The sequence below is a fragment of the Salmo salar genome, chromosome 02 (genome assembly GCF_965601325.2).
Source record: "Salmo salar chromosome 02, fSalSal1, whole genome shotgun sequence".
Classification (NCBI taxonomy): Eukaryota; Metazoa; Chordata; class Actinopteri; order Salmoniformes; family Salmonidae; genus Salmo; species Salmo salar.
In genome coordinates, this window is record NC_138292.1 from 46,102,509 (window position 1) to 46,124,547 (window position 22,039).

Sequence of the window (22,039 nt, forward strand, 5' to 3'; positions counted from 1 at the left end):
CTGGGGACATCTAGTGGAAGCAATAGGAAGTACTCAATGAACCATTGCTCACGGTGTCATTAATAGGCAAAGTGATGAAGTTGAGTCTGCAATTCAGAATTCCACATCCTGTTACGAACGGTCTCGGGGTTTTGACTGCCATATGAGTTCTGTTATACACAGACACCATTCAAACAGTTTTAGAAACTTTAGGGTGTTTTCTATCCACAAGTATTAATTATATGCATATCCTAGCTTCTGAGTTTGAGTAGGAGGCTGTTTAAAATGGGCACGAATTTCTTTAAAAAATCGCTGTAGCTCCCCCTATCCTAGGCGACCGTCAAGAGGTTAAAGATATTTGGAACTCGTGTATGAAAAGGTTAAGGACTTAAGATGAGCATACACTCGGCTACGCTTGACCACCTGGTTAATTCCTTTCACGTTCCAGCTGATAAAGCATGTGGAGCATAGAGCATGTGAATTCGGCATAGTCATAGTAATCAGAAATGAATGTTAGTACGATCATATGGCCAATGTGCTGGAAGGTCAGAGTAATAAAATATAAAGCAAAGAAAAAACAGCTAAAAACAACAAAATACCAAGAGAATACCTTGGACCCCTAAGCTGGCCTCTTCCCTGTTGGAAGGCTACATCTACCTCTCCTAGACTAGAGCAAAATGCTACCATGTTAAACTGAACCTCTGTAGACCTCTATCCAGGGCGAATATAATGAAGTTTACACCTAAGGAAGGGATTCTGGAGGGAACCACCTCAGTTATCTAAGGCATCTTATGCAATATGCATATTTGAAGGATAGTAAAACAATATACACTGCTCCAAAAAATAAAGGGAACACTAAAATAACACATCCTAGATCTGAATTAATGAAATAATCTTATTAAATACTTTTTTCTTTACATAGTTGAATGTGCTGACAACAAAATCACACAAAAATAATCAATGGAAATCCAATTTATCAACCCATGGAGGTCTGGATTTGGAGTCACACTAAAAATTTAAGTGGAAAACCACACTATAGGCTGATCCAACTTTGATGTAATGTCCATAAAACAGGTCAAAATGAGGCTCAGTAGTGTGTGTGGCCTCCACGTGCCTGTATGACCTCCCTACAACGCCTGGGCATGCTCCTGATGAGGTGGCAGATGGTCTCCTGAGGGATCTCCTCCCAGACCTGGACTAAAGCATCCGCCAACTCCTGGACAGTCTGTGGTGCAACGTGGTGTTGGTGGATGGAGCGAGACTTGATGTCCCAGATGTGCTCAATTGGATTCAGGTCTGGGGAACGGGCGGGTCAGTCCATAGCATCAATGCCTTCCTCTTGCAGGAACTGCTGACACACTCCAGCCACATGAGGTCTAGCATTGTCTTGCATTAGGAGGAACCCAGGGCCAACCGCACCAGCATATGGTCTCACAAGGGGTCTGAGGATCTCATCTCGGTACCTAATGGCAGTCAGGCTACCTCTGGCGAGCACATGGAGGGTTGTGCGGCCCCCCAAAGAAATGCCACCCCACACCATGACTGACCCACCGCCAAACCGGTCATGCTGGAGGATGTTGCAGGCAGCAGAACGTTTTCCACGGCGTCTCCAGACTGTCACGTCTGTCACATGTGCTCAGTGTGAACCTGCTTTCATCTGTGAAGAGCACAGGGCGCCAGTGGCGAATTTGCCAATCTTGGTGTTCTCTGGCAAATGCCAAACGTCCTGCACAGTGTTGGGCTGTAAGCACAACCCCCACCTGTGGACGTCGGGCCCTCATACCACCCTCATGGAGTCTGTTTCTGACCGTTTGAGCAGACACATGCACATTTGTGGCCTGCTGGAGGTCATTTTGCAGGGCTCTGGCAGTGCTCCTCCTTGCACCAAGGCGGAGGTAGCGGTCCTGCTGCTAGGTTGTTGCCCTCCTACGGCCTCCTGAGCCACTGGTGTGGGTTGTAGACTCCATCTCATGCTACCACTAGAGTGAAAGCACCGCCAGCATTCAAGTGACCAAAACATCAGCCAGGAAGCATAGGAACTGAGAAGTGGTCTGTGGTTACCACCCGCTGAACCACTCCTTTATTGGGGGTGTCTTGCTAATTGCCTATAATTTCCACCTGTTGTCTATTCCATTTCCACAACAGCATGTGAAATGTATTGTCAATCAGTGTTGCTTCCTAAGTGGGCAGTTTGATTTCACAGAAGTGTGATTGACTTGGAGTTACATTGTGTTGTTTAAGTGTTCCCTTTATTTTTTTGGAGCAGTATATAAAAAAGGTGGTATAGGTATGTGTCCATTATCAGCAACCATCACTCCTGTCTTCCAATGGCACGTTGTGTTAGCTATTCCAAGTTTATAATTCAACCCTTTCACACGTACCATCACACGGGGTGTGATCGTTCTACAGTGGTCCCTGAAGCGTATGATCACACCCCGTGTGACTAGAATACTCATTTAGAACGCTCATTTAGAATGGCCAGTTTCGAATGACGCAACAATCAGCATTTGAGCTGGCCACACTTTTTTCAGAAACTATTTACACAAACAGTCCTTACAAAGTTATGTCCAGAATGTGAGCAGTTTATTTTTGGATGCAATGTTCAGATATTCACAGAAGTATCTATAGCATAACACAATCATCCTAACTGGAAAAATGTAGGCTACATTTGTCCTAGCGCTAACTGAGGAAAGATTGACGCAACACAAGCGGTCATATTTTCTAACTCTCGGCTGACGTAAACTATACCATGAATTAGCTAATAGCAATTACTATGTATAATTAATCACATCACGAGTGAGCTCACCATTGATCGAAATAATTAGGTAAAACACTTTCTAGAAATTGAAAGTAATCCGTCGATTAGTTTCAGCGCGCAGCCATGCATTTTTTCCTCACAGAAACCGAAGATAATAAGAGAAGACAAGATGAGTTTGGTCTGTTTACAGTATGCATGTTGAAGGGGTGTGTCATCTACTGTCGTTCACATCCCACCATTAATTTGCAGAAGTCCTCAAAAAATGAGTGAACTCTTACTCACCTCATTTTGTTATAGCATCTTTGGTCAAACGGATGATTACGTGAAACCCAGAATGCATTGTATGTCAACAAACATGGCTCCATACACATAGCTGGAATTAGCTTAGCTCGTCATAATCAGTACAACCTTCAAAACATTATTTTACACACATACTATGCGCCCATTACAATTTATGCAAAAATTGGAATGCATGATTTATCACGGGTAATTGAAAAACGTCAATAAAATACTAAATATATCAATAATACCACACAACATTTTCTGATAGTGATTTATTGATACAAATGGTGCGTGCAGGCAGTCAATCACGGTAACCTCTCACTCCCACTCTGAGCCATTCACAGTGTTGTTGTTTATGTAACAATCGCATCCTGGAATGGAGAGAACGTTCGAACATCACGTGCATAAAAAAACTCACGCTGAGGCGACCTTTAGAGATATTTGGAACTCACACGTGAAAGGGTTAAAAGGCTAATTGATCATTAGAAAACCCTTTTGCAATTTATGTTTGCACAGCTCAAAACTGTTGTGCTGATTAAAGAAGCAATACAACTGGCCTTGTTTAGACAAGTTGAGTATCTGGAGCATCAGCATTTGTGGGTTTGATTACAGGCTCAAAATGGCCAGAAACAAAGACTTTCTTCTGAAACTTGTCAGTCTATTCTTGTTCTGAGAAATGAAGGCTATTCCATGCGAGAAATTGCCAAGAAACTGAAGATCTCGTACAACGCTTTGTACTACTCCCTTCACAGAACACGGCAAACTGTCTTTACCAGAATAGAAAGAGGAGTGGAAGGCCCCGGTGCACAACTGAGCAAGAGGACAAGTACATTAGTGTCTAGTTTCTGAAACAGATAGCCTCAAGTCCTCAACTAGCAGCTTCATTAAATAGTACCCGCAAAACACCAGTCTCAGCGTCAACAGTGAAGAGGCGATCCCTGGGCTTCTAGGCAGAGTTGCAAAGAAAAAGCTATGAGCCGACAAGGGCTAGTTAGTATTATGTCACTTGTCCTCCTGTGGATGTAGGTGCGCAACAATGTATTCTTTGGCCTTGGTTGGGTCTAAGAATGTCTTCTGCTTTCCCGGAGAGAGTAGTGATCTTCAGTACAGCTGGGTAAAGAATGCCAAACTTGGTGTCCAGACAGCAGTGTAGGAGCCCTCTCACCTCGTTGAAGGTTGACCTCTTCTTCATGACTGCCGCCGTGTAGTCCATGTAAATGCGAATATTCTGGAAGTCATGGGTGATGGGAGCCGCTCGCACTGCCTTACGGAAGATATCCTCCTTCACCTGAAGGTAGTGGAGTTTAACTACTATGTGTATGGGCGGCTCCCCATTCTTCGGCGCAGTCTGTGCGCGCATTCAAGGGTGGGGGCGTAATCGAGGCCTAGAATTTCGGTAGCAGTTTAGCTATGGACAGGGTAGACCGCATTCCGCATATGGTCTCAAGTCCCTCTTTCACGCCGAAAATGGGGGGCTGTCTGTTCAAACTCCTCAACCTTGGAAGTGAGTTTGAAGACATGATGATAGCCGGGTGACTTGCTCTTCCAGTGTCAACACTTTGTCGGAGTAAATATTTGCGCCATCATCCAGGCTATTCAGATGGGTGTCATGTCTCGCCAAGTCTTCATTAATGGAGTCGATCTTTATGTTGACCTCGGTGGCGAGAATAGCTATTTGTGCGGATAAGTCAGTGGATAATGACTCCACCTTAGCCAGTACAGTCTGTTCAGAGTTAATGATAGCCGCCATTACCATGGCTAGGTTGGGGGGGATCAGAGTCCATGTCAGGTGAGCCCGAGGCTTCATCACAGGCCTGCTCTTTTGTGGCCCCCGGCCCTTGTTGTCTCTAAATGTTTTGAGTAGAAGGTCCAAAATTTCCAGAAAAAAAAGCCAGATTGGTAAATTGGATTCAATTCCAAATGAAATGTTCCAAAATTCCAAAAACACGGTGGGGGAGGTGTTGGTCAAGTATTAATAGTAAATTGTTCGCCCTGGATCGGAACACCGAGAAAACGCATCTTCACATGTTGCTGCTCACCAGTTCCACCTTCTCGTAACAACTTTTTAGGATTTTATATTTTGTGGTTGTCGTCTTCAAAGTTGTTTCCGCAGGTCGCAAAAAAGCTAAATTAGAATGACACGCGCTGAATTAAATGTAAAAGGCATTGAAAATTAAAAGCTTGGTATATGTTCAGTGCTGCGTTGACATTTCACAGAGACAAGCTTGTTTTTATGAGAAATCTTTGAGAAAGAACTGAATTTCGGATTAATATGAAAGTGTATACTAAAATATGAAAATACTACATGTCATGTATCAAAATCAATTTCTATTTTACCTCTATGCTGCTGTGGTGCAGTGCTGTCACTCTCTCCCCATGTCTCTCCCCGTTTTTTGTTTTTTGTTGGTGACGTCGGGGCGGGGTGCCACTGCCGACGCAACCGGAGATGCGTCAGCTGGCTTGTCAGGCTCCCATGCCTCAGCTGGCTCGAGAGGCGCATGTCTATTTATTATTAAATCCTCACAATGTACTTGCTTCCTGTCTCCCAGCGTCTGTAGTTACGGAATCGTTACACTCTGACACTAAATTAACAAGTCAGACGCATTAACACCCCATTGGAGAGGCAGGTGTTGAGAGAAGAACTGGGGCTGGATCGGATGGTGCGTGCGTGCGTGTTTGTACGTGTGTGTGAGGTGGACTCTCCAGGCTGAGCCAACTTATTTTCCATACCTGTGCGTGATATAGTGAGTGCAAGTGTGGCATGTGTGTCTGTGTGTGTGAATGCAAACGTATGCATATGTGAGTGTGAGAAAGAGAGAGGGAAAGTTATATTCACGAGGGAGAGCGGCCTGTATTGTAGATCTGCTATTGACTCATTGAGTCCTTTCAGATCACCCAGTAAGCCTCATAGTGCCGGGGAGTCTTTCTCTCATCTCTCTCTCTCTCCCCCCTCCCTCTCTCCTTTGCTCCCTCTCTTTCTCTCGCTTACTCTCTTTTTCTCTTGCTTGTTTGGCTACGTGGCAGCATGAGAGACAGTGAGAAAGGGAGGTGGTGAGGGTTTATATAACAGGCGTACTGGCTGAGCTAATCAGGCCGGGTCAAGCCGGGGAGGCGAGTGGACCGTGAATGGCTGAGTCCTGTCTTGGCTCGTATTGTCTCATGCAGTCAGCCAGCGGTGGCCTGCGTGGTTGCTTCTGGTACCAGTTTGTCTTTGAGCTACAGAATAACAGAGCCTCTCTCTGCACTCTTTGGATTCTCTGTACTCGGTCTCTGTCTCCTCATCCCCTTCCTGTGATAACTGGGAGCCCAGCCCCTTCTGTTGGACACACACCCCCCTCCCCCAGCCCTGCTCCAGCCCCACTGTTTTTACAGCGTCTAGACACACATGCCACAATTGATCAAACAAAAGGATGATGTGGTACGCCGCTGTACAATAAGGAAGTAATGTAGTGCGTTTCTTCTCTCTTAGTCGGAGCTAAACAGCACTTCTTCCCCACTGCTTCTGTAGCATTGCACAATCTTGATTTCTTCTGAGTTTGTCTGTGTGTCAGGTCGTTTTAAACATATTGGAATGAGGTGTGTGAGTCAGACTCTCCCCAAGCTGTTCGGTTGTGGGAAACCCAGTCAGGTCACAGACAACCAAACTACTCATACTTCCTATGATAGCATGCTTTAACTTACAATTTGCCGACTATACAATTTCAGCCGTTTCTGGAATCGTCTCAGCTCTTCCAAATTATCTTACTTTGCATCTCTCAAACATATTTATTCTAGTAAAGTATAATGGTGTCCATATGGGCAGGTTTCCAGACATGAAACTCCTTGTCATTTCATTTCAGTAGAAAAGCAAACCCATCCCTGCCCTCACTGTCCACCAATGAAAACCCAGTGGACCCCAATGACATGCATCATCTGGGTTAAGGTGTTGTGTGGTCCGAAGAACACGTTGTAGTAATAGTGTGGTTTAGCTGATGGTTGGCCAGGGTTTACGGTAATAGCCTTCATTCCCTGTTTGGTCAGCTGGAGGGTTCTAGAGTGAGTACTCCCCTGGGACTTAGCCTAGACCCAGAAGAAACTCCAAGGCCACCTCCATTGGGGTGCAACGTTACGTAGTGTTCAGGTATAAATATTGTATGTAGAACAGAAATGCTTCACTGTCATGTAGAATAGGGAATCATGTCAGCTCTATGGAGGACATTTCTATCTGCAAAGTTGCATATCATTTCACCTCCTGAACACCAGCCAGATCAGCTTAAATCTGAACACAGGGCTTCAACACTACAACACCTCTTAGTTCCTTGTCAGCATCTTCAGCAGTTTCATACAGCAGTTGGCCATGTTGATCGATGAGCCAAATGTGCCAAGAAGAGCCCTTTGTGGGCTGATGAGTCCAAGGCTGTACACTGTGGAGTTGCAGTAAACCGAGTTAATGAGTCTTTATCCACACTTCGTCCTTTCGAGTGTGTGCACTTCCCTTGTGCCCTATACACCCTACAGCAGGGAAAGCATCAGTGGAGGTGCAGGGGCTCAGCTCAGCGCTCTCCGTCTCTCTGGGATGTAAAGAGAGAACTCCAGTCCCCCTTCCATAGCGCTAGGAGGAGCAGCAGAGTCCAACCCTCTCTGATCACATGCTTGTGCCAGTGAGTCTATTTTCTGCCAAACATTATCCATCTGTCTTCCATGAAGGGCTTTGTTTCTGTATCTAATCTCAGACTGGGGGGAGTGGGGTGTCTGGCCCAGGACTCGCTCAATGGGGGTCTTTTCTCTTCGAGAAGAGCGGGCTTCGCTTCCACCGAAACAGAATGCTCAGGGGACACACAGGAAAGAGGGGGGCAATTCAGAAATGTCAACAGCGGGAGGGCAAATTGTACATCAGGTTCAGTTCATGCTTTTTTTTCTTTTTTAGCTTATTTCAGCAATACTGTAAGAAAGGAGTGGAAAATACTAATTATGAGCAGTGTTACAGTAGGATCTTAATATGATCACCCTGTTGCAAGAGAACGTTCCTGCAGTGCTGGACATTTTAAATGTTGAGTGTATTTGATGTTTAAATAGGCCGGCCCCTGAACCGATCTCTGTATTTGGGTTTGTGGGAGATGTGAGATTACATGGTTGGGGCATGAGAAGGGCCAGTCAAACTTCTGAAACGCTCCCTCCAGAATGAATATCCAAAACAACTTTGCCTTTGAACTTTCTGGAACACACGGAAGGATTTTTATCAGTTTGAAAAGAACATACTTTTATCTTCCAAGCTTTCACCATCTGGTCTACTAATTACCCGTTTCCTTGTGGACTGTGTGTTCTTGGGGTAGGCTTTGCCGTGGCAGTGTGGCCTGAGCTGGAGGGTGGCATTGCCCCATGGGCAGATTACAGGTCTGCTTGGTTACCACTAGCTCCTGGAACATGGATCTGCTGGCGACATGTGTTGGCACAATGTGCGGGCACTTTAGATGTGGTACGGCACATGTGGAAGCATTCTAGTCCACCCAGCCCAACCCTGCCCAGCCCTTGACTCCCTAAGCGAAAGAGAAATGCTTTGCAACAATCAAACTTTAAAACTATAGGGCAAGCAAACAAAAAGACAAAAGCTGTGTGTATGTATGCGTGTCCACTTGAGTGTGTAAACTATATATATAAAAGTATGTGGACCCTTCTTCAAATTAGTGGATTTGGCTATTTCAGCCACACCCGTTGTTGACAGGTGTATACATTCAAGCACACAGCCATGCAATCTCCATAGACAAACATTGGCAGTAGAATGGCCTTACTGAAGAGCTCAGTGACTTAACGTGGCACCATCATAGGATGCCACCTTTCCAACAAGTCAGTTTGTCAAATTTCTGCCCTGCTAGTACTGCCCCGGTTAACTGTAAGTGCTGTTATTGTGAAGTGGAAACATCTAGGAGCAACAACGGCTCAGCCACAAAGTGTTAGGCCACACAAGCCCACAGAACCTGAGCGCCGAGTGCTGAAGCACGTAGCGTGTAAAAATCGTCTGTCCTCGGGTGGCAACACTCACTATCGACTTCCAAACTGCCTCTGGAAGCAACGTCAGTACAAGAACTGTTCGTTGCGAGCTTCGTGAAATGGGTTTCAATGGCCGAGCAGCCGCACACAAGCCTAAGATCACCATGCGCAATGCCAAGCGTCGGTTGGAGTGGCGTAAAGCTCACCGCCATTGGACTCTGGAGCAGTGGAAACGCTATCTCTGGAGAGATGAATCACGCTTCACCATCTGGGTTTTGTGGAAGCCAGGAGATTTCTACCTGCCCGACTGCATAGTGCCCATTTGAAAAGATAGGTGGAAGAGGAATACTGGTCTGGGGCTGTTTTTCATGGTTCGGGCTAGGCCCCTTAGTTCCAGACAATGACATTCTAAACAATTCTGTGCTTCCAACTTTGTGGCAACTGTTTGGGGAAGGCCCTTTCCTGTTTCAGCATGACAATGCCCCCGTGCACAAAGTGAGGTCCATACAGAAATGGTTTGTCGAGATCGGTGTGGAAAAACTTGACTGGCCTGCACTGACCTGAACCCCATTGAACACCTTTTGGATGAATTGGAACGCCGACTGCGAGCCATGCGTAATCGCCCAACATCAGTGCCCGACCTCACTAATGCTCTTGTGGCTGAATGGAAGCAAGTCCCCACAGAAATGTTCCAACATAGTAGCAAAGGGGGACCAACTCCATATTAATTCCAATGATTTTGGAATGAGATGTTCGACGAGCAGGTATCCACATACTTTTGGTCATGTAGTGTATGTGTGTCTGTTCGGTCAAGAATGCATCTTTGCTTGTGTTTGAGTGCAAACATTCAACAACAATGAACGGAGGAATCTATTCCATTGATTCATGGAAAGTGGAAACCTTATTATTATTATTATTATTATTAATCGGTTTTCTATTTTCTCTCACAATGTTCCAATTTGTATATTTTCCTTTCAAGAGCCTGGGCATACCAGAACTCAACCCAAGTCACTGACTGACTGAAACTGCAAAAAGTGTTTGACAACACGTTGTTCCATTGTTTCTCAACAAACTAATACCCGCTCCACCTCATCAACAATTGGAAGTGTTTGCGTGAGTTGAACAGTTTAAAGTATGGCACCCATATTAGGAACACAATCCTCCTTCACCACCTCTTCCCATCACACCATCTTATCTCATCACTCTCCAGCTGTTATCTGGTTTATTTTGGAGAATGGCTTTTGTCAGTAGCTATCTGAGGGCCTCACCAGGCTGTAGTGACTGACTGAGGGTCTGTGGTGGTTGATTGAGAGGATAGCCAGTTCTATTTACGGGCTAAGTTCAGGGTTGATGCAGGCCGATATATAGCTAGTCAGTCACACGTCAAATCCACTTGCTGGTTCCCACAGTGACCCTGCCAGGAGCTGCAGACCATGTCGATCTAATATTTCTTGCCATCCAAGCATACAGTGGGAAAGCAGTGCCCTACCCCTACCCTCTCCTCCTACTCCTTCTCTCCTCCCCCTTCCACGTCACTAACCCAGCCATCCATGTCTCCAATCGGAAGGTGGTTTTATAGTTCCATACCCAGTGGCTCGCCCTGTCGGCCCAGGCTCCCTGATCCATTAATTGCTCGTTTGGGCTAGGTTCCATGGAGGGTCTCCATTTCACGTATGACATTGGGAACCTTTGAGCGACCACAGAGCTGTGTCGAGTAATTATTCTTAATAAAACTGAGTCCATGGGTCATCTGACTCTCTGACATGCCCTGACATTTAGCTCTGACACAGACAAGCCCCTAACTGTGTCAGAACTGCTACTGTGTGGGCCACTGTTTTGTTTTAATGCTTTTCCAAATTCACACAATTATTCAAGAGAACAAGGTTGTGCGTTTGGGTGCGCTTGTGTGCGTATGCCATGGCGGGTCTAGTGTCTGTGTGACAGTGTAGGTTCCGTCCCTCTCTTCGCTCAAACCCGGGCTCAAACTAGGGACCCTTGCGGCCCTTGCAAAGCAAGGGGAAACCCTACTTCAAGTCTCAGAGCGAGTGACGTCACTGATTGAAACGCTATTAGCGCGCACCACCGCTAACTAACTAGCCATTTCACATTGGTTACATCTGCTGTTGTTTTTGTTTTTTCCTTTCAATTAAGACCTAGACAACCAGGTGAGGGGAGTTCCTTACTAATTAGTGATCTAACAATGAAATTAAATGTCTTCAAAAATGGAAGCGCCGTCGGGAGGAGGCAAGATCAGGTGAGCGCATTCTAGCTAATGAGAGGGCAGATATGCGCGTGAACAACAGGCACAACTCCGATATAAAGTGGTTTTTTTTCTCAAAGTTTCCGTGAGGTAACGTGTCCTACTTATATCCTTACGCTCGTAACAAGCTAAGCATTACGAAACGTCTATTTGATCGACTAAGCCACATGTAGCAAACAAGCCGTTACATTTTTGTTAATCAAATTCGACACTCTCGTTGACCTCCATATAAAAACTCTTCGCTTGGAGAGAGAGAGAAAAATACAAAACAAATGCCACCTGCTGGAGAAGACAGATTTTGGGCCGAGTTATCCCTCTCGCTTCGCCTCTTCCTCTCTGGTTTGACACATGTGGCGTATGCACTCGTACATCTGAGGCTTGATCTCATAATGTCACCACATATGTAGCTCGATTCATGTATTTAAAAAAAAAAACCTTGCTTCCTTTCCAGAGCTTCTAGTCTCCAATATGTCTCATGGTCAGTTGTATGAGTCAGCTAAACAGAGCTGTATAATGGCCCAGTACAGTCCAAAGCCTCTGAGACACCCTTTCTGATGTCAACCACTGGCTCTCGGGAAAATAGAATGTATCTTTTGATTATGGGGAAGGTAGTAATTCCGAGCTGGCAGTATTGAGTGTCTGCTCCTCAGGTTATTTAAGTACATACTCAGTCAAGCCTGGAGAAAGGACAGGCACAAAGAGGGAACAGAACGTTATTGAAATAACAAACAATGTTCTTAAACAGCAGAACAAAAGATAATTGCACCTAATCGTCATTGAAGTCGCATTCAGGGCGGTGTGTTTTGTATGTGTTTTTAGCTCTAACACAAGGGACAAGTGTCAATGCTGTATAGGAAATACTACAGTGGTTACATCTGACCAAAAGTGGTTGATGTACTGTAGGCTTTACTGTACTATAATGTACTGTTATGTGGCAGTATGGAAAACCACAAATCCATGACTAGTGTAGGCTTTGGGCTGTGAATAGACACGCTGTTGGCCTGCTGACAGAAATTGAGTGCATTGACATCAGACCATGGGTCCACTGAAAGTCACAGGTACAATAGATAACATCCAAGCTGTCAACCTCTCAGCCCAAACGTCCCCCGGTATTTATAATAGAAACTGTGAAGTGATCAGGCAAATACTTAGCCTGTTCCTCAGGTGTTCTACCAAGAGGTATATGTGTGTGTGTGTGTTCCTGTCTGTGATGTTGTGCACTGCGTATGAATGCACTGTAACCTGTGTGTGTCCCAGAGTCATTAGCCCCAAGTTCAGTTGAGACCGAACCCAATAATGTTATATATATTTTAAGAAAATCTGCCAAGGTTTGAAAATGTGCCTGTGGTCAGTTCTGATGGTTAGTACGACGTCAGGAACACTACATTTTATTGCACTGTATGCTTTTCTACTTCACTCTTGCTCTGCGTCCATGTAATCAAACCACTCAACCAGATTTAAAAGTGCCAATTCCTTAAAAAAGCTGTACATTTCAGCCAAGCCCTCGTGGTGTGCATTCCAAAACACAGAAGTTGCACCACAACTTCAATTCCATCCCAGCAGCGACAGGATCTGGTGTATTGTATTATGCATAGATGTAAAAATACAGCCAGAGAATCTTCAACACACTGTCTCTCACAGCTACACACACTCTGATCCCTCTATGGGGCGGTGGCAGCACCTCTATGGACTAGTGGAGACTGGTGTCACTTTAATCAGAGGTTGGGCTCATTGTAATGGCTGGAATGGAATTCAATGGAAACCATGTTGTTGATCTGATACCTTTCCGTTTATTCTATTTCAGTCATAACAATGAGCCTATCCTCTTATTTCTCCCTCCACCAGACTCCGTGAGAGAGAGGAGGGGCAACAGTGGCAACAGCCGATTCACAGATCCAGTAGTGGTCAAGGTCATGACGCAGAAGTTAAACGTGTGTGTTTATCGATATGCCCATCTGGAGGTCAGGGTTGTGGTAAAGGTCAAAGGTTGTGGTCGTCAGACAGAGACTGGTCTCATGACTGCAGTGTGTATCTTCGCGGGGACGGACATCACAGCAGAATGTGAGCAGACGGTTGCCCCATCAGAACATCAGATCAGCCAATAGGGTTAATACTTGAGGGGAACCCCCCCATCCAGAGTGAACACTGGGATAGGACAGATGATGCAGTAGCCTGAGTATCATCACTCCAGGGATTCTGAAGAGGGATGAATGGAAATGTCCCTGCTTATACAAACTTTTGCTAAAAGTTCAAAGGAAGTTTCACTAGGGCAGTCTCAGCCAGTCATGTTGAATGTAAAGAGGATAGCAGGGTTGTAGAAGAGACATTTTAAGTAGGTAATGAGATCTGATCTATGGTTTAAACCATTCGTCCTCCAGTTACTGCTGTCTTTGGACTTGAACTGGACTTTGAACTATTTAGAATGTAGGCCTATGTACATAGTATTACACAGACCCTAGACTTGTACACTTAGAATAACTATTTTTTACACAAAGTTAATTTGCAATGTGAAGTTTATCAATTAAAGTACAATCAAAGACAAAATGCATACACTCAAGTACACAGTTTATCGTCAAGACATACAGCAGCACGATAATGTTGAGTAGTTGGGACAAGAGGGCTTACCGTATACATTGTCAGACTCAGTCTTTCTCATCCAGTAGCCCTACGGAAGCTAGCCCACGGTGGCCTTAAACAGTGATCTGTGGTGGTTTAATGGTCTAACAGATCTCCCCATGGTGTTATGGTGGTGGTCTAACAGATGTCCCTCCTATGGTTCTGTGTGTTTTAGGGCATGGCCTTTTCCCTGGAGGAACGACTCCAACTGGGGATCCACGGCCTGCTGCCTCCCTGTTTCCTCAGCCAGGATGTGCAGCTCCTCCGGGTCCTCAAGAACTACGAGATGAAGAGGGACGACCTGGACAGGTGAGACTGAGAATCCTGTCTGTCGTGTGTGTGCGTGTGCAGGGAGAGCCCAGCTGCAGAGAGAGCGAGAGAGAAAGATCACACACCTGGAAGCCTTCAAAGAGACTGAGATTTAAGGGAAGGATTACGGACTAGTCCTCTGAGCTCTTTATTCAATCCACCCTAGCACCCTACTGGTTACTGAACAAACCACTACTACTTTTTTCTCCTTTTTTCTCAATTTCTATGGCTTCATTCTTCCTTGTCCTCTTCTTCTTCACAGCATTTTACAATCTTCTTTAAGACATTCAATAAATGCTGATTTAATCTCCAGTCCCTACTGCAGCTGATTAGGGTCACAAAGGTTTAGTATTATGTAATGCTGCATTACTTATGTCCCAGGCTGATTTCTTTGATCATTGGCAGCTCGGTCAAAGATACCACATTCCTGTAGTTAGTCATGCAGAGTGAATTTAATGTTTTGAATCATTGGGGTGGGTGTACCATATTCTCTGTGTCGATCCCTCTGTTTTAAAGGAAAATTTCACCCAAAAACGATATTTTGGTATTTGGGACATTAGTCCATTGTTGACATAGTTCCAAAATACACAATGCATCATACAGAGATGATTTCTTTATTTTGAAAGTTACATACACTCCCATGCCAAATGTATGTGGACACCTGCTTGTCGAACATTTCATTCCAAAAATCAGGGGCATTAATATGGAATTGATCCCCCCCTTTGCTGCTACAATAGCCTCCACTCTTCTGGGAAGGCTTTCTACTAGATGTTGGAACATTTCTGTGGGGACTTGCTTCCATTCAGCCACAATAGCATTAATGAGGTCGGGCACTGTTGTTGGGCTATTAGGCCTGGCTGGCAGTCAGCGTTCCAATTCATCCCAAAGTTGTTCGATGGGGTTTAGGTAAGGGCTCTGTGCAGGCCAGTCAAGTTCTTTAACACCGGGTGAAAACAAACCATTTTTCTGTATGGACCTTGCTTTGTCCTCGTGCGCATTGTCATGCTGAAACTGGAACGAGCCTTCCCCAAACTGTTGCCACAAAGTTGGAAGCACAGAATCGTCTAACTTGTCATTGTATGCTGTAGTGTTAAGATGTTCCTTCATTGGAACTAAGGGGCCTAGCCGAACCATGAAAAACATCCCCAGACCATTATTCCTCCTTTACCAAACTTTACAATTGGCATTATGTATTCAGGCAGGTAGCGTTCTCCTGGCATCCGCCAAACCCAGATTCGTCCGCCGGACTGCCAGATGGTGAAGCGTGATTCATCACTCCAGAGAACTAATTTCCACTGCTCCAGAGTCCAATGGCGGCGAGCTTTACACCATTCCAGCTGACACTTGGCATTGCGCATGGTGAAGCTGCGTGCTTCACCATGCTGTGCGCTTTAGCACTTGGCGGTTGCGTTCTGTGAGCTTGTTTGGCCTACCACTTCGCAGTTGAGCCGTTCCTTAACGTTTCCACTTTTCAATAACAGCACTTACAGTTGACTGGGACAGCTCTAGCAGGGCAGAAATTTGACAAACTGATTTGTTGGAAAGGTGACATCCTATGATGGTGCCACGTTGAAAGTCACTGAGCTCTTCAGTACGGGCCATTCTACTGCCAATGTTTGTCTATGGAGATTGCCTGGGTGCGTGTTCAACTTTATACACTTGTCAGCAACGGGTGTGGCTGAAATAGCCAAATCCATTCATTTGAAGGCGTGTCCACATACTTTTGAGCATGTAGTGTATCTTGAAACTTGTTTGCTGACGAGCAGTACATCTCTCTCGGACACTACAAGGCTTCAAGTAATTGTAATCCCGAGGTTGGATACATTTCCATCGTGACAGGACAGCAGGTCTCAGTAACTATGGTATCTGCAGTCTTCATTTGTGACCTGTGGATGTGTAGTTAGTGTGAGGACTGGTTGGGTTGGTTAATGGGACAGAGAGAGACAGGATTTGTGGTCAGGAAGACCTTTTAGCCAGTGGTGTACAATACTTAAGTAAAAATACTTTAAAATACTACCTAAGTTCCTTAAGAAAATTGTGCTTTTTACTCCATGCATTTTTGACACCCAAAAGTTCTCGTTATATTTTGAATGCTTAGCAGGACAGGAAAATAGTCCGAATTCATGCATTTATCAACCGAACATCACTGGTCATTCCTACTGCCTCTGATCTGGAGGACTCACTAAACACAAATGCTTTGTTTTGTAAATGATGTCTGAATGTTGGAGTATATGCCCATGGCTTTACATAAATGTAAAAAATCAAGAAAATGGTGCTTAATATAAGTAATTTGAAATTATTTATTATTTTACTTTTGATACTTAAGTATATTTTAAACAAAATACTTTTAGACTTTTACTGAAGTAGTATTTTACTGGATGACAGTCACTTTTACTTGAGTCATTTTCTATTAAGGTATCTTTACTTTTACTCAAGTATGACAGTTGGGTACTTTTTCCACCACTGCTTTTAGCCCACTTGATTTTCCAGCGTGGTGGTATGATGACTGAGGCACGGTTGCTATACTGTACCACACCAATCCTCCAAAACAGCAATTAGCTGTGTATTATTCCTTTTCCCATGCCCTTTCAATGTCATCAACAATTTATCTCATAGTCCGGCGATGCCTTCCAGTCCACTCAGGGCATCGAACCAGTTTATTAGAGCTGGTGTTTGCCCTGCCTGTCCTCATGCCTCTGGCCATAGTATTTCCATTGCAGTCTGGGCCTTACTTTTTTCTCAAGCCTTCTGTGGTATTTGCTGGACCTGACCGTGTCACTTTATTTTTGCATGACCGTTGCTCAAAACTCTCACTAAACGATACATGCCATTCTATTCCAAGCGGCAGCTATTTACTGTTTTTACTACTCCCTAAAGCAGGGATTCATTCTGGTGTCTGGACATTGATAAAGCAGGCTGGACTCTGGACATCACTGGCTTGAAGCCCAAACATGTCTATAATAACAGAGATGGCGGCCTAGGCTGGCTTTATTGAAGAAATCCTCTTCTATGCACGAAGACACAGTTGCAGAGATAAAGAGAAGGACTCACGAATACTAAAAAGTCATAGGGGTCAACTCTTAAAATGTCCATTTGTGATTTGCCATCTAGCAGTTTAAAGGAACATAAAAACCAACCGGCAGGAGTGTCTGCAAAGAATCATGAATTTGGATGGAGAAAGAAGGGGTTGGACGAGGGGAAAGTTATTTTCCCATGCCAAGTTTAAGCAGAGTTTCACACGCTTGTTAGCACACTTTATCTGAAAAGAAAACGTGTGTGACTGTGATATGCTTTCAGGCCGAGAGAGAGCCACAACAGGCTCAAGCTGTAGTCGCTCATGGAAAAGACAACTAGACTCATCATGGTTATTGAGACCTGCTGTCCTGCCACAACTAGATAAGTGAAATCAAAATAATCACATGGGTCTAGACCACCTAGACTGAAATACCAAATTGTACTTACAATATCCATTTTGTGCCACCCCGTTTCCTAGTTGCATGCGAGTGGTACAATCCTAGCTTGACACTGTGCCTTGACGTGGTCTCAAAGTCACATCACCAATCACACAACGTTGGGCACCAATAAGTCGGTCTCTTTCTGTGTCCCTAGTTCATGACTGAATTGTGGCGGTATGGCAGGATTCCCAAATTTGGCCTGCGGGTGGTTTTATTTGGCCACCCAAGTTTGCTGAGCAAAAAAAAAATATATATATATGATTTGTTTGTTTTATTGTTGGACATAAAATACTGTAAAAATACCAGGGAATCTGCTCCAAGTGATTTTAATTTTGGAAATCTTTTCCCCAGTATTCCCACGCATAATAGAGAGACACGTGATCATATACAAATGCAAGCAAGATTAGAAATTATTATGTTTTAGTCAAATATTATCTCTGTTCGGGCTTCTTGCTGTCAATTTGCAGTCTACAAATGATTTGTAATTATGTTCAGGACCCCTGACCATCCGCTCAATAGAAAATCATCCCGCGTCTGAATCTAGTTGATAATCCCTGTGGTATGATGTAAGCCGTGACTTTATCTGGCTGGAACACCATCAACCTTTTTTAAAAAAGATTGTTAACACCTTATCCAATGACCATGTGGGAGAAGGCCATGCATACTTTCTATCATCCCAACAAGAGCGACATTATACTCCAGCTTTTGTGGAAAGCTTTCTTATCATCAGTCTAGAGCCTGTGGCGTGGTCTAGCAGTTCATTTGGGTCATACGTAAACCTTCAGTCCCCCTGTCGATGTTTGATCGTAACAAGGAGCTTGTGAAGGATATCTGATGGGTGTTTCTGTGCTCTGTATTTTTCTAAGCATTTGTAACATAAGAAACAGCAACTTTATCCAGCAGTTATTGTACTACATGGCACTATCATCACATGGTGAGCAGGGCTTGTATTCATCAAGACAAGGAGGGAGTCAGCATGGCATTCTCTCTCTTTCTCCCCCACTTTCTATGGGCCATTTCTTTTCAATTGGGCCTTTTAGTCCAGAGGGAAAGTAGCGCACGATAGAATGAGGTATTGCTCTCACATGGTGCAATCTGTTTGAGTCACCCCAGACGTCTCTTTCTCTCTCCTCCTCACACACACTTCTTCTCTCTTATTTCTCTCTTTCGCGCTCTCTGAGATTTGTATTTCATAAAGCCACTCTGAACTCTGAACACAGTTTACGAATCAGTGTTAAAGATTGTCCCCTTTTTCCTCACCCCCTCCTCCCCCTCTGCCATTCCCAGATATGTGTTTCTGATGGGGCTCCAGGATAGGAACGAGAAGCTGTTCTACCGTGTACTGACGTCCGACACTGAGAGGTTCATGCCTATCGTTTACACCCCCACCGTGGGCCTGGCCTGCCAGATGTATGGCCTTGCCTTCAGGAGACCCAGGTGAGAGAGAAACACACACGCATGGATGTATGCACGCACACATGCGAGCACTAATACACACACACATGCGAGCACTAATACACACACACACCACATGCATGCACACACACTGAATAGGCCTGGATATACTGTCACCACACACACACACACACACACACACACACACACACACAGTTGCTGCTCTTGGCCAGCCTAAACATTGTTTTAAGATTTTACCATCAATTGTCAAATCATTTAGATGCATTCTTATGAAACATAAATCCTTTTGAATCTTCAAACATTTATGTATGTTGGCCTATTGCAACAAACTCTCAACCAAAATCAGAGGGTGGGGCGGGTCTGTGTCGCGTTGGGTTCTGTGAGTCCATGGGCAGCTCAGGCCAGTTTAAGCAGTCACAGTGTACAGTTCACCTTGAATGGACTTGGCATTGCATAAAGCAGGACTTACCTCTTCGGTCTGCTCAGTTATGTGTCTGTTTCTCCTCAAACAATTAGGTCCATGTCTCCCTGTCACCACTGAACTCCCTCATTAGAGTCATAATGGAGATCAAATTAATATAACACACATTCAGACAATGTCAAGGAGCTGATCGTGTTTGGCTTTAACATATCTAGACTGCGCTGTGTTGTAAAGGTGTTGGGTTTGAGTCTTAGACAGTAGAACTAACATGGTCCAAGAAAGACCACCGCCAGTATTGTTCTGTAGTCAACTACTTAGGGAGAGGAAGAAGGATGGGGACATTCTATTGGCTTGATTAGTACCTCTGTTAGAAATACTCTTTACCCTCTCACTCTCCTCTTACTCTCTCGTCACACACATACTGACACACCATGTTCGTTCCAAATGGCACCCTATCCCCTATATAGTGCACCATTTATTTATTTTTTACCAGGGCCTGTATGGACTATATAGACTGTATGGACTCACTCACTCTACCTCACTCATGTCCTCAGTGAACTTTTCCTTGTGGGTCTCAAGTCTAAAACCCCAAATAAACTGATCATAACCAGGGATGCTTTTGATTAGTAGCGAATGCTAAATCCAAAGCCGTTTTATTTGAAATGCTTACCTTGGGCACATTTAAAATGTGTTTGGAAACCTAAGCGCACACACTTGGAGTTATACAACCCCCTTTTCCACAATTTCCTCAGAACTAGCAAGTGTGGAAAATATGTTTAGCATGCTTCTATGCTCCAAGCTCCCCTACCTCTGACACTGGGCTGAAGGAGTAATCTTATATCTCCCCGCAGACCCACAATGCAGTGGGCCAAGACGTGTTGCGAGCTGCCAGAGCCCGGGGGTGGGGAACTTGGGACTGGTAGACTTGTGACATTGGGTCAGTTAGCAGCAGGCTCTGTACACTCGACACACTGGAGAGGGCCAGTGGACTATCGCTGACTCTCAGACAAACCTGGTCCTCAGCCAGTCCTAGACCCAGGCCTTTCCCCTCAATCCCACTGCTGGCTTGCTTCTGAAGCTAAGCAGGGTTGGTTCTAGTTGGTCCCTGGATGGGAGACCAGATGCTGCTGGAAGTGGTGTTGGAGGGCCAATAAGAGGCACCATTTCCTCTGGTATAAAAACAAATATCCTAATACCCCAGGGCAGTGATTGGGGACATTGCCCTGTCTAGGGTGCTGTCTTTTGGATGGGACGTTAAACGGGTGTCCTGACTCTCTGTGGTCACTAAAGATCCCATGACGGTTATCGTGAGTAGGGTTGTTAACCCTGGTGTCCTGGCTAAATTCCCAATCTGGCCCTCATATCATCACGGTCACCTAATCATCCCCAGTTTACAATTGGCTCATTCCTCTCCCCTGTAACTATTCCCCAGGTCATTGCTGTAAATGAGAATGTGTTCTCCATCAACTTACCTGGTTACATTTTTTTTTTTATCTAGCCCAGGGAGGGGGGTGGAGGAGGCAGGTAATTCTGATTTAGAAATTTGATAAACTTGTAATCTCACTTTTGAGAAAATGGCCCTTGAATGTTTTTGGTAAACCTACTGGAGAGCTCTTTGTCTACACCCATTCAGCAATGTTCTTAAGCCTTAGCCCCACCCATCTCTTTAAGGATTCACATGTGAGGCCATGTGCTAAACAACCAAAGATTTCAAGACTAAAGGCTGGTTGATACTACGTCTATCGACAGCTGTCGTAGTGACATCATGAACATTCTATTGTTCACATGTTCCAGAAGGCATTTCTGACAAAAAAAAGCATTTTGATAAAAAAAAATGAAAAAAGCTTACATTCAAATGCCTCTCCTGTGAAGTAGTGACACGCGACATCTGCCTAGTTTCCTGCAACAAGTCATAAATCACCCAGCAGTGCTATTTGCAGCATTAGCTCCAGGTAAATTCTGCAATTCTTCAGCTATTTCTGAACCTGCGAGGAAAAACAAGCTACAGATGGACAGTACCAAAACAAATGATCTAATGATTCTGTCTCTTCACGGCTAAATCTGCAGAGCTGGGATGGTTGCGTCCTCCATATATAGAACATTCTATTGGTTGCAAGAATTTTGAATAATAATTTAAATTGAAAACTTCTAAGTTTTGAATACGGCATCGTTTTGTGTATCAGTTCATAAACCATGTGCCATTGAAAATATCTTCCCAACTTCCGGTATGGTTACACAGGACAGAATGTTACTTAAGGAAAAAAACAAAAGTAGGGTGGTTGGTCATTTTAGCTAATTAGCAAATGTTAAGTACTTATTACTATTTAGCTACTTTGCAACTACTTAGCATGTTATCTAACCCTTCCCCAACCGTAACCCTTTAACCTTAAACCCTAACCCCTAGCCTAGCTAACATTAACCACCTAGCTAACGTTAGCGTTAGCCAAAACAGATTGGAATTCATAACTTATCATACATTTTGTACATTTGTAACATATTGTACAAATTGCAAATCGTAACCTATCATATGAATTGGAAATCTGAACATATCATACAGAATGATTGATACCTACCAT

The 22,039-nt window shown here is 44.4% G+C and overlaps 1 protein-coding gene across 1 annotated transcript in view; it reads left to right on the forward strand.

Moving 5' to 3' along the window:
* The window catches only part of me1 (malic enzyme 1, NADP(+)-dependent, cytosolic), a 130,098-nt gene that overhangs the window by 31,627 nt on the left and 76,432 nt on the right, over positions 1-22,039 (forward strand). The window contains exons 2-3 of the mRNA XM_014168666.3: positions 14,038-14,171; positions 18,914-19,063. Coding sequence (XP_014024141.2) covers positions 14,038-14,171; positions 18,914-19,063 — 284 coding nt within the window. The remainder of the gene's footprint in view (positions 1-14,037; positions 14,172-18,913; positions 19,064-22,039) is intronic.